The 12284-nt window shown below is 31.8% G+C and overlaps 1 protein-coding gene across 1 annotated transcript; it reads left to right on the top strand.

The window, feature by feature from the left end:
- Positions 1 to 4448: 4448 nt before the first annotated feature.
- On the top strand, positions 4449 to 5892 carry LBD22 (LOB domain-containing protein 22). Its single transcript, XM_021439175.1, is given in 2 exon segments — positions 4449 to 5257; positions 5260 to 5892. Coding segments are annotated over 2 exon segments (732 nt in total). The 5' UTR covers positions 4449 to 4617; the 3' UTR covers positions 5352 to 5892.
- Positions 5893 to 12284: the final 6392 nt, after the last annotated feature.

The following is a 12284-nucleotide window of genomic DNA, read 5'->3' as shown; positions in this document are numbered from 1 at the left end:
AAGTGAAGCTTGAGATTATTGTGAAAGACAGGTTTGGGACTGAACAACTAGTAGAAAGGAAGTTCGTTCTATCGACACAGTTAGTCACGTCATCTTAGTCTTGAAATTTTTGTTCATAAAATAAATAGTACATTGACATCCAAAACTGATGTATTATTATGAGTGTCCATTTACTTCTGGGGCATGTACTTGTATAAGTTTGTATTATTATGATTCTGATCATCTCTTTCTGGGTTATTCAGATGATAAAGCGACTCCCGTTATCCTTCTTATTCACCTCGGCAAGTTATCCTTTCTATCTGCATCCGAAAGCAGAACAGCATCTACCCTATGATGGGATGCCTACCTGTCCTCACATTTTGATTGTATAGAAGGATAAGAAGGTCCCGTTCAAGTGTCATTTGTCCTCTAATTGGCCAAGAGAACCTTTAGGCTGAAACAAACCCAAGTGAAATTTTAAGAAGCGTATAATAGATCAACTGGACTATTGAGTTATCATATTGTTTCACATTTTAATGAAGCGTGTAGTCAGCCAACGCCAAACTTCCAAGACCCCTTCTCAAAATTATCCCCTATCTTGGAATATGAGTTGGGTCAAATGGACCCGAACTATTTAGTAAATCTACATATACGTACATTTTTCTAACTTGTAATTAGAGTCTAGAATCATATTCCTCATAGGATTATGATATGTTTGTTATATACACAGACAAATCTGTTTGTGGAGAGAATTTCAGTTACACTATTAGAAATTTTCTACCAAACTCTTTACTATGGGATCAACAAGTTGTTCAACCAAAGGAAGATCCTTGGAAACGAGTATGAGTAAATCCATCTTGAGAGTTCAGATTGACATTGGGATAGATAATCCTAAACCTCTTCATTTTGCTTCACTCTATAGCAACAAATATTTTTCTTTATTTCTCAAATTAATTATTTCCATGGGTTCCTTATAAGGTACAATACGTTTTTCTTTTTACTCAACTAGCCTTAACAAGTCAAGAGACAAAGCATAATCATTCACATTCTCTTCATTAACAAGAGAAAAATATGAAAATAAATCACACATATAATTTTTATTAGCATAATATTGAATAAACAAAAAACTCATCTTACATTAAACACTTTCCCTAAGCTTTTGGACATAAGCATTAAGGGATTTAATTAGCTGCATTACTTCGTAAAAGATTTAAGAATGCTCGAAAGTTCCATGGTCTTTCAATTATTGAACTCCGGACCAAGAGGTCTTGGGTATACCACTATATCCTCTTGTCATCTTCCAACTGTTCTTCACCCACTACTTGCACGGAGAGTTCCGGATAAGCATCCTCCAAGATTTCCTCTGATTGGGGCTCATGCATTATCCTTTCCGGTAGACTTGGATAATGTAGACACTTAAAACACAAATTTGACAATATGTGTATTTTAATTTTATTATGTAAACATAAGATATTAACAGTAATATATTAAAATATAAATATGATACGATTAAATAATCATATTAAGATCTTAAATACGTATACAGATGCGTTTAATAAATATGTAACATGACATGATAAATATGTTAAATTCAATTTTATACGACATGACACGATTTTATTTGCATGATTAACATAATTAAAATTTATACAATATATAGCTTATTTACATGATAAACACGATTAAAATATGATTAAAATGATTAAATTAAAATATTTACAATTAAAATATAAATCTATTATTCATATTTACAACAAAAATTATGTATATTATAATATATATCAAATATAATAAAATTCAACATCAATAAATTTTAATTATTATCAAAATATTAATATTTATATAAATCAATAAACGAGTTTCAATCATGTACCAAATATGTCTACTCGACATAAAAACAACTAGATAAATGAATAATAAACAGGTCATGGGTTGTACGGGTGCACTATAACATAATTAATTAATTAAATATTAAACATGTTTTAAATGAGGTTAAGCGAATTTAACACGATTAATACATAATTAATTCATATCTTAACTGTATCAACATAATTAATACACGAAACATAATTATCTCAAATCTAGACTCATTTGAATCCGTGTCACATCCGAATGATATTATTGTGTTATATACAAAATTGTAGTTCCATCTGAATGGAAGATTTTATCGAAGATGTGGGAAACTAATTCTTTTAGCTTCTGATTCTATTCCTTGGTAATGAGCTAATCTCATCTCTCGTCTTTCGCTCATCATTTCAATCTTTTTCCTTCTTTGTGGGCTTGTATCTCAATCCAAATCCTTCATCATTTTTGAACAATACAAGAGGCTTCCTGATCCCTTGTAACTTCTTTTTCAGACCAGCCCGAACACGACAGTACGATTGATGAGCATCTCAAAAGGTTCGGACAGGAGTGGAGTGAGACTACAGATTTAGAACTTGAAACTTGATACCGAATACTCCATACGACTGAAATAATCAGCCACACCATTGAGCTTGATGAATAGGAACAATTCATAGATACTGGCATTCATTGTACTACGGTTTCTATATATTTCTATTCACATCAAATGCACCTTGATTCTTGAGGATCAGTAACATCATATCTTTGCTGACAGCATGAAATGCAAGACAACAGGACCACTACTTAATGATGCATAGCATTTGGAAGCCTCTATCGTCTTATACCATGAGAAACCAAAATTGTTATTCTTGCTACGAATTGGAAACACTAGTAACAGCTATTTATCCAAAGATAATAGTAAGAAATATATAAGAAAAGCTCCTCCTTCTCCAACTTCCAATCCTCAAACTAGGCTTTAAACATACAAAGCATAAGTTAACAACTATCTCATACTTCCCTAGAGAGCTTTTTCCCTTCAAACCCTTCAATTGAACTTATCCCCCACATTGTTTTAGAGACTTAAAAACATCTCCATGCCACTGATATCAACACCACTTACCAACGGCAGAAAGCAAAAGCTAGTTGCAATACAAAATGATGAACATTTCTTTCCCTACTGTTTCCTAAGAAGAAAGAAGAAAAGAGTTTTTGAAATGCTAGTAGAACAATGTCTAAAATTTCCAACTCTGACCAGCATGTTCAACAATTTGAGAAAAGAAGTCAATCAATCTAAAACATATACTAAAAACTTATCCTTTTAAGCAATGTAGGATCAATTCTACAATGAACTTTAGCTATCATAATGACCAAAATGTCTTTCTAAAAAAAAAAAATCATGATGATCAAAATGTTTTCTCCATTTAAAAAATTATTCACCACTGTTCTAGAATTGTTTGTTAGATGTCTACGTTTTTGCACTTAACCATCGCATGCTTCTGCTGTTCTTTGATTTAGTTGATGCTGGTTTCAAAGTGCACATTTGTTGCCATAAAACATAAAACTGTATATATCTTGTTTTTCTTCTTTAATTCTTTACTATTGATGATTCTTTTTCTCAACAAATTTTGAACTACAGCTTGCAACCATCATTTTGGCTTTGCTGTGTTCAGGTTGAGAGCACTCTGTTTAACTCTGAAAGATCAGAAGGAAAGCCAGAGAACATGTAACCGTAGAACTAGATCACATTCATCTTTTTGTTCAGCAAGCACCAAATTCTTTAGTTTGTTCAGCAAGTATATCTTTTCAATGAGATTGGTAAATCTTGGCCACTAAGTGGATTATTTAGATTATGTAGTTTTGATTTCAAATTGATTGTGTGTGTGGGTAATTAGATTCAGAATTGTTAAGATTCATACCAGCAACGTATATATGGTCCCTGTATACCCTGCCAAAAAGTCATCTTTTTGCTTCACCATTCAATTGATTCACCAAAGTTATGAATGAAATTCAATACTCCAGCCAACCGCTGGTTGGCATTCCGTTATCGAAGGATGCCATGCTTGAAACGAGACCCATTTCTGCAGGGGACCTGTCCAGTCGAAGAGTACCAAGCTTTCAGAGTTGAGTTTGATCTGAAGCTTCAAGAGTGCCTTCTGAAACACTATATTTTCTCAGTTCATTAGCCTACAAGACAAGATGGTCGGTAGAAATTCCCTGGAAATAAACATTGAGAAACGAATGGGAGAGAGGAATGTCAATGACTTTAAAACCTATTGGTAAACTGAAGTTCTGGATTCAAAATTAGGCACCAAGGGTGGGGAGATGAGGTGGGTAAGAAGATAAGGGTGATTTACTCCCTATTTTTGCAATCACTGTATCATCAAAAGGCCAGAATAAAAGAAATTCAAAAACGCAACAAAATAGGCAATTAGGATGAATCTATTTTAAGTTCCCTGAAAGAGATATCTAAAAGTCGTAGTCTGCCAACTTGCCAAACCTCTGTAGACTAACAACAGCCCAAAAATATGTATCATAACAGAATTTGTTAACTCTCCCTCTCTGACCCTTTCTCTTTCATATCTTAACATGTCTGTCTTTCCTTTTATTTCTCTGCATCTCCCATTTTCCCCTCCGTTATTCCCATCCCACCAGGAGAAAACAAAGGAAGAACCAAAAATCACCAGAAATAAACATTTCCTGAAAAGAAAAATAAACTGCACCATCTCCGGCGGCAACGCATCCGATATCTCATCCCGACAAACAACAAGAAATTAAGAGAAACACCACCACCAAAATATGAGCATTCCAAGAACTGGTAGTAACGGCACAACACAAGCTTGCGCTGCGTGTAAATACCAACGCAGGAAGTGCGCTCCTGACTGCATTCTCGCCCCTTATTTTCCTCATGATCGCCAAAGACAATTCCTCAATGCTCATAAATTGTTTGGAGTCAGCAACATCACCAAGATCATCAAGAACCTTACTCCTCCTGAGAAAGACATTGCCATGCGTACCATCGTATTTCAATCCGATGCGCGAGCCAATGACCCTGTTGGAGGTTGTTACAGGATCATCCAAGAGCTTCAGCGTCAGATAGAGTATAGCCAGGCTGAGCTTGACCTGGTTTTTCATCAGCTAGCCATATGCCGAGCACAGGCTCATCAGCAGCGACAGCAGTCTCACTTGCAAATGCACGAACCTGGTGATTCATCGCTAGGTTGTCAAATGGTGAATACAGACCCTTTGAACTCGTATAATTCAAATTATTACTACGTTGAAGAGCCTCATGAGCAGCAGTTTTCTGTGAACAACAATCATCACCACTTGCAAGAAAATTATGGTTCTTGGGGCATACAAGAATCGACAACCTTGGATTCTTTGAACGTCAAGCAGAGTTTTATCAGAGTATGCGATAATGAAGCGAAGCCAGATCTTGAGATTCTTGTGAAAGACATAAGGTCAGGTTTGAGACTGAAGAATTAGTTGAAAGGAGGTTTGTTCCATCGACACAGTTAGTTATGTCATCTTAGAATCAAGAAGTAGTTCAACCAAAAGAAGATCCTTGGAAATCAGTATCAGTCAAGCCATCTTGAAAATTCGGATTGACATTGGAATCGATAATCCAAAACCATTCATTTTCCTTCACTCTATAACTACAATTTTTTCTCTCTTCCTCGCTTTCTCTTATTCCTCTCTCTGTCTCTTCTGTTTATTTCTTTCCTCTTCCAACGATCTCTTTTCCAATTAAAAATAAATAAAAACAAGAATAATAAACACCAAAAAAATGCCCCGACATATAAAAACCTGCACAACTAGCTTGCGAGCACAACTATTGGAGGTGCAGCCCTATAAACTTTTTGCGAGACGCAATATCTCAATGTGCACAACCCTTTTGGTTGGAGGAGTCTTGTGCATCATCAAGGCGTCAATCCTCATGAAGTAGATTTCCCGACGTGCAGATTTACAAACCCGATCACTCGACCTGAATAGGAAGTCGTTAAGTGATTAACCATTTAATTAAATCTATAATTTCAGATGAAGTACTAGATTTAGATTTAAATTTATTTTTAAAAAAAGGATATGTTTCGATCTATTATTTCAATTAGAGTTCAAGAGTTCACTTACCATGAAGAATTTATTACCATTCCTCCTTGAAAGAACAATACCTATTAGCTTGTGTAATCTTCTTTTAGCTTAATTAATAACGCTTAATTTCATATTTAGCTATATTTTTCTTAATTTCTATTTATTACTTTTCATTTCTTTTTAAATTTTTTTAAATTTTCTTCTTTAAATATTGTTAAAGATAAAATACTTTGACTTTTTTAAGTTTTAATCGAATTACACATATTAGTTTTCGAAATGAATCCAATATTACAAATTCTGTTAACAGAAATAATTAAAAGATTAAAATATTTTTATTATTAATTTAAAAAATTATTATTATATTGTTTGAAAAAATAAAAAACATAAAGGAGCGCTTATCAAAAGCTCCCCAAGAAAGGGGAGCACCAACCCAGGGAGGCAGGGGAGGAGGGTAAGCCAACAACGGTCCCCTCAAAATTTTTTAAAATATTTATTTCTTATATATATTTTATCAATGGTCCCTCAAAATTTTTGACAAATTTATTTATTATATATTATTAATAGCTCATTCAAAATAAATTTTTTATTTAATAATTAATATAAATTAAAAAATAAAACAACCTCACAAACTTATTTAATTTTACCTTAATTTAAGTTTCTTTACACCTCTTTCTCTTTTTATTTTTCTTTTTCTCTTCTCTTTTTTGTCTTTTTATTTTTATTTCTCTTTTCTAGTAACTCACCATAGAAACACACCTTATTCTTCAAAAGAGATTTATGAGCTTGTGAGTTTGGAAAAGGAAAGACAAAGATCACTCACAACCATTGTGTAAAATTAAGAGGAAGTAAAATTTATATTATTTAACTATTATGTGAAATCTTATATTTTATATTTAATTATTTATATTTAATTTCTTACAATTTTATGTTTTATTTTTTAAATTTAAATATAAATAAATAAGAATATTGAATGATGAATTTGAATCTAAAAAACATCCTCGAACACAACTTTTTTAAATAACTAGTATAAGTCTTTTTTTTAGTTTTTTTATTTAGATGTTATATAAAATTATTATTTATTATGAATATTTTGATCATTAGTTAAATTCAATATATTAATTTTAAAAATTTTTATTTTTTATTTTTTTTCGTCTTTGATCGCCTCAACCAAAATTGACTAGTTTCACCCTCGGAGGGAGGGGAGCACCAAATCGATACTCCCCAAAAGAGGAGAGCACCATATCAGTGCTCCCTTAGGAAGCTCGATTTGGGGCTCCCTCGGTGCTAACTTGGGGAGGCCCAAATTAGGCTCCCAAGGGTGGACTTGGTGCTCCCCTTAGGGAACCTAATCCTTTAGGGAGCCTCGATTGAGCTCCCCAAAGGAAGCATCAATGCTCCCTTAGGAAGCCCAATCAGAGCTCTCCAGGGGAGCTCTGGTGCTCTTTAATGGGAAAGTTTTTTTTATTATTATTAATAAAAAATAAAATTATATAATTTTAATTATAAAAATTAATCGATAATAAAATTATTTTTTTACTCTTACCATGTCAGCAAGTTGACAGAAATACTAATAGTTGACTAACGGTTGGACTTATGTATCTAATGAAAAATATATTTTGAGGACGAAATGTCCATTTTAAAAACTAATGAATTTCTATTTAATTTCTATTAAAACTTAAAGGGGTCAAAGTATTTTACTCTATCATTAAATATTTGAAATTTTTCTTGGAAAGGCTCTAAGGTCGGTTTCTTTCAAAATATACAAAAGAGGGTCAAGATTTTAAACTTTATATTTTTTCATTTTTTAATTATCATTTATTATTATTTTACCTTTTTTTATTTTTAAAATAATTATCAATTTTATTGAATAAATAGAATTCAATATTATATATATATTAAGAACTCTTCTAAATCCTCCCAATGTCTTGTCCGTACAATTTTCTTGAAAAGTCATACTATCGAGTTTATCATTTATGAGCAGAATAAAAATTTTTTATGCATATGATTCAAACATGTAATAATGATGCAAATTTATAATTTTATTAAATAGTAAGTGCAAATCTTTGTATTAGAAACCTTTCATCACCTAGAGAATTTCTAGATAAATTTGCCTCTATAATTTCAAAAATCTCATAATTGAAGACTATCATTCACTTTCAAGAATCAAGATCTCAAATGAATTGAATACAACAAGGAATGGATAAGGATGATGCAAAAACAAAGAAAAAATGACAAAATATCCAAAAAAGCTCTTGATCTGTACAAGAATATTTAATTTAATTTGTATATTTTTATTATGTTCAATTAAGCCATTATATTTTTATTTTGCATTAAATCCTTATTACTAACTGTTGATTAATTGTTGTTAGTTAAAGTTACAACTATCTAGAGCCTAGCGCTAGATCTTGGGTCTTTTTTATACCGAAAACGGTGCTTGATCTTGTGTTTTGGTTTATAGCACTAGTTGCTAGATCTAGCGGCATTGATCGCTGATTTAACTTCTGACAGGTTATCTCCATAGTAGATGGTTAAAATGGTTTATTTAATCTTTTTGATGTTTTAAAAATATGAATAAATGATTGTAAGACATGTGATTGGCAAGAGAAAAGCAAGTTAGCAACCAAAAATTCAATCAGTAACATTTTTAGCCACATCATCTACCACATGACAATATCATCCTCTCATATGACATGGCATTAAATTGATAATTGTAATTTTGACTAATGACAGTTAATTAATGATTAGCAATAAAGGTTTATTTTTGAAATAAAAGTATAAGTACTTGATTAAATGTAATAAAAACATAAGGGTTAAATTAAAATTTTCTTGTATGCACTTCATTATTCTTTATTTGTTCTTGTTTTCTTATGTATTTTTAAATAATAGCTCTACTTGTAATTTCTCACTTCCTTTTTGGAGTTCTTTGAGCTTGTCATTCAATGAAGAGAACATACCTTTTAATCCATCATATTTTTCTCTCCATTCCTCTCATTCTTGATGCAATTTACAAATTTCCTTTTTGGCTGCTCTGCTTATGCTTCAATTTTTATTTTGATGTTCAACTCCACTTTCTCAACCTCAAGCTTTTGCTTTGCCAATTTTATTTCTAACAAAACATTCTGGGGTTCTGGACCAACTGAACAATTAAAACCCTTTTCTAAAGAAAATACTATGTGTTTAACCTGCCTTGCATGCCATGCCAAGTATCTAGAAATAACTTCATCAGTGAATCTCCCTTGACTTACTTGACATGTTTTCTTCCAAGTGGTAGCTCTATCTCTATTCTCTTTAATGTTATGGGTTCTTCATAGAAAAACTTTAATTAATTAAGTCGATGAGTCATTGGAACAAATTGTTCAGATCCGAATCACTATAATACTATGATTGAGGCATCACTAATTGCTACTAAAAACCCTAACAATACGACCCATGGTTCAGTTTCGCAATTGTACAACACCAATTCATAAGGCATCCATGGAATTCTCCATATTACTTCTATGTTGATAAGCCTTTAGAGTCTTGAAACCCGTTTCTTCCTTGGTTTTCCTTTCCAGCCTCACTCTTGCAATATTCTCGAATAAGGACACAAGTTGAGAAATATGACTTAATACTACTTTTGCATCCAAATTGACTTTTGATCCAAAAATTCAAGAGTTGTGCACAATCGATAAAAACATCCTTCACCTTTCTGAGGACAGTAACTCAATGATCTTAAATTTTCGGCCACAATTAATGGATGGCGAAGAGTTGACTTTGTACAAATTTGGTCAAGAAAGTCAATGACTAATATTTCAACATGCTTCCAAATCTTCAAGAAAATAACCAGCCCATATATTGTCAATGCCATCACAAGTAGGTCTTGTTTGTCATTAGGGTATTAACAATTATATAGTTAAATATAAACACAAAAGGATTAACTAATTGTGCTAGAATCTAAAATATGTACATAGATACATTTAATAATAGTGTAACACATTCATAAAAAAAAAAAAAACAGTGTAACATGACACATTAATGCAATTTTTTAATGTATCGGGTTATGCTTTTTATGACACGATTAAAAAACACAATTAAACTTTTAACACGTTTAATACATGATTAAATTAAAATACCTATAAATATAATTTATTATTCAAATTTAAAATTAATGATCATAAAAACAATTATAAAAAGGTAATAATATAACCAAATATAATAATATCTACAATAAACCATAATTAAATACATATCATCAACAACATCATCAACCATGAAAATTTTGAAACATCCAAACCAAAATTGAGGACTCCCTCACTAGTGTTACATCATTTCGGTGTCATAAAATTTATTTATGAAATTAAAGCAATAAGTTAATAAATTAAATAAAAATAAAAAAATAAAATAAAGTTTAAGATTTAATTGAAGGCACTACTTTCCACCATATTAATCAACGTCAACAGTATTAGAGTATTCTTGCACTTCTTCCTTGTTAATATTTAAATTCTTTGTTACCAAGCTTCTAGCAAATTGTTTAGCAAAAATTTTGCCTAAACTAATTTTAGAAAATCAAAGTGGTTTTGTTGGTGACAAGTTTATTAGCAATAATATTCTTTCAGCTCAAGAATTAATCCCCTTGGTTGATCAAAAAACTAGAGTAGGAAATATTGCCTTGAAGCTTGATATGATGAAAGCATATGATTGTGATCAATTGAGCAGGAATTTTTTATTTATTATGATGCGACAATTCGGATTTAATGAGCAGTGGATTAGTATAAGTCAGCAGTGTATATCTAGCTGTTGGTTCTCATTATTGATCAATGGTGTTTTGGTGAGTTACTTTAAATCTGAGAGAGATTTGAGGCAAGGTAACTTCATATCTCCATCTCTTTTTATCCTGGCAGCTGAATGGACTAAATGCTCTATATGGAAAATATTCTTCATTACACTATTTGACAGGCAGTTCTATAGTGGTAAATCATCTACCTTTTGCTAATGATATAATTATTTTCACTAATGGGAATCGCTCATTTTTTAGAAAAATTCAGAATTTCTTGGAACAATATGAAATGGTTTCTAGGAAGAAAATTAATCTGCCAAAAAGCTGCCTTATTACTAGTAATAAAATTGCTAACTCCAAAGTGTAGCTTATTCATTCAGCCACAGGATTTGCTCACAAAAAGCTATTGATAATTTATTTGGGGGCACCATTATACAAGGGACCAAAAAATCTAATTCCTTCATATCTAAAACTAGAGATAGAATTTCTAGATGGGAAAACAAAGTCCTATCTCGAGGGGGCCGAATCACTTTGGTAAAGAGTGTCCTATATTCAATGTCTCTATATCTACTTCAAGTGTTAAAGCCTCCACTTTGTGTAGTTGAGAAGATTGACAGAATCTTTAATAGCTTTCTGTGGGGCGATTCTACAACTTCTAAACATATAAATTGGGCTACTTGGAAAAAAAATCTGGCATTCTTGGTACTGAAGGTGGCCTTGATATTAGAAGTTAATAGATGTTTTTGAAGCATTCAATATGAAACTTTGGTGGTAGTTTCAGGCTTCAAAAAATATATAGGCACGGCACATAAAGACTAAATATTGGGGTGGTCAAATTTCAATGAAAGTCCAAGTTAAAATTCATGATTCTCCCATATAGAAACGATTGAAGAATGGTTGCAAAATCGATGAAGAAGAAATTTGAAAGAAGATAGGAAAAGTTAAACATTTCTTTTGGTATGATTGTTGGATAGGAAAACAACCACATGTCAACTCTTTCTCTTCTCATTTTCGGTCTATGAGTAAATTAAGTATGCCATTTTTACAATAATGATAAATAGGATGTGGACTAATTAAAAGTAGAATTACCTGAATTAACGATTGAAGATATAGTTGATATTCCCATTGAAAAATCTTGTAATGATGTAGCATATTGGGCTCTTTTTTCTAATGGTGAATTTTTTACTAAGAGTGCTTGGGAGATAGTTTGACAAAAACAAATTGTAAGTAATGCTTTTAACTTAGTTTGGCATAGAAGCATTCCACTTACAATTTAATTCATGGATGGGTACCTGTTGAAATGCGCTTAAAGTTTAAGGATTTTCAATTGACATTAAAATGCCAATGTTGTCATTCAAAGGAGACTTTGCTCCATGTTCTTTGGTAAAGCCCAACAGCACGGTTGGTTTGGAATTTCTTTAATCAAATTTTTCGAGTTTTTGTTATTCAACCGCAAAACATTATGGAAGTTGTTTGGGCATGGTATTATTCTGGTGACTATACAAAGCAAAAACACATTAGAGTCATGCTATTGATCTTTATGTGTTGATTCTTATGGGTTGAAAGAAATGATGCTAAGCACAGGCAACTAGGAGTCTACCCTCAACAAATTATATGACAC

Source organism: Theobroma umbraticum, unplaced genomic scaffold (genome assembly GCF_002168275.2).
Source record: "Theobroma umbraticum cultivar Fairchild unplaced genomic scaffold, ASM216827v3 scaffold_204.0, whole genome shotgun sequence".
Classification (NCBI taxonomy): Eukaryota; Viridiplantae; Streptophyta; class Magnoliopsida; order Malvales; family Malvaceae; genus Theobroma; species Theobroma umbraticum.
This window is presented reverse-complemented; position numbering and strand designations above follow the sequence as displayed.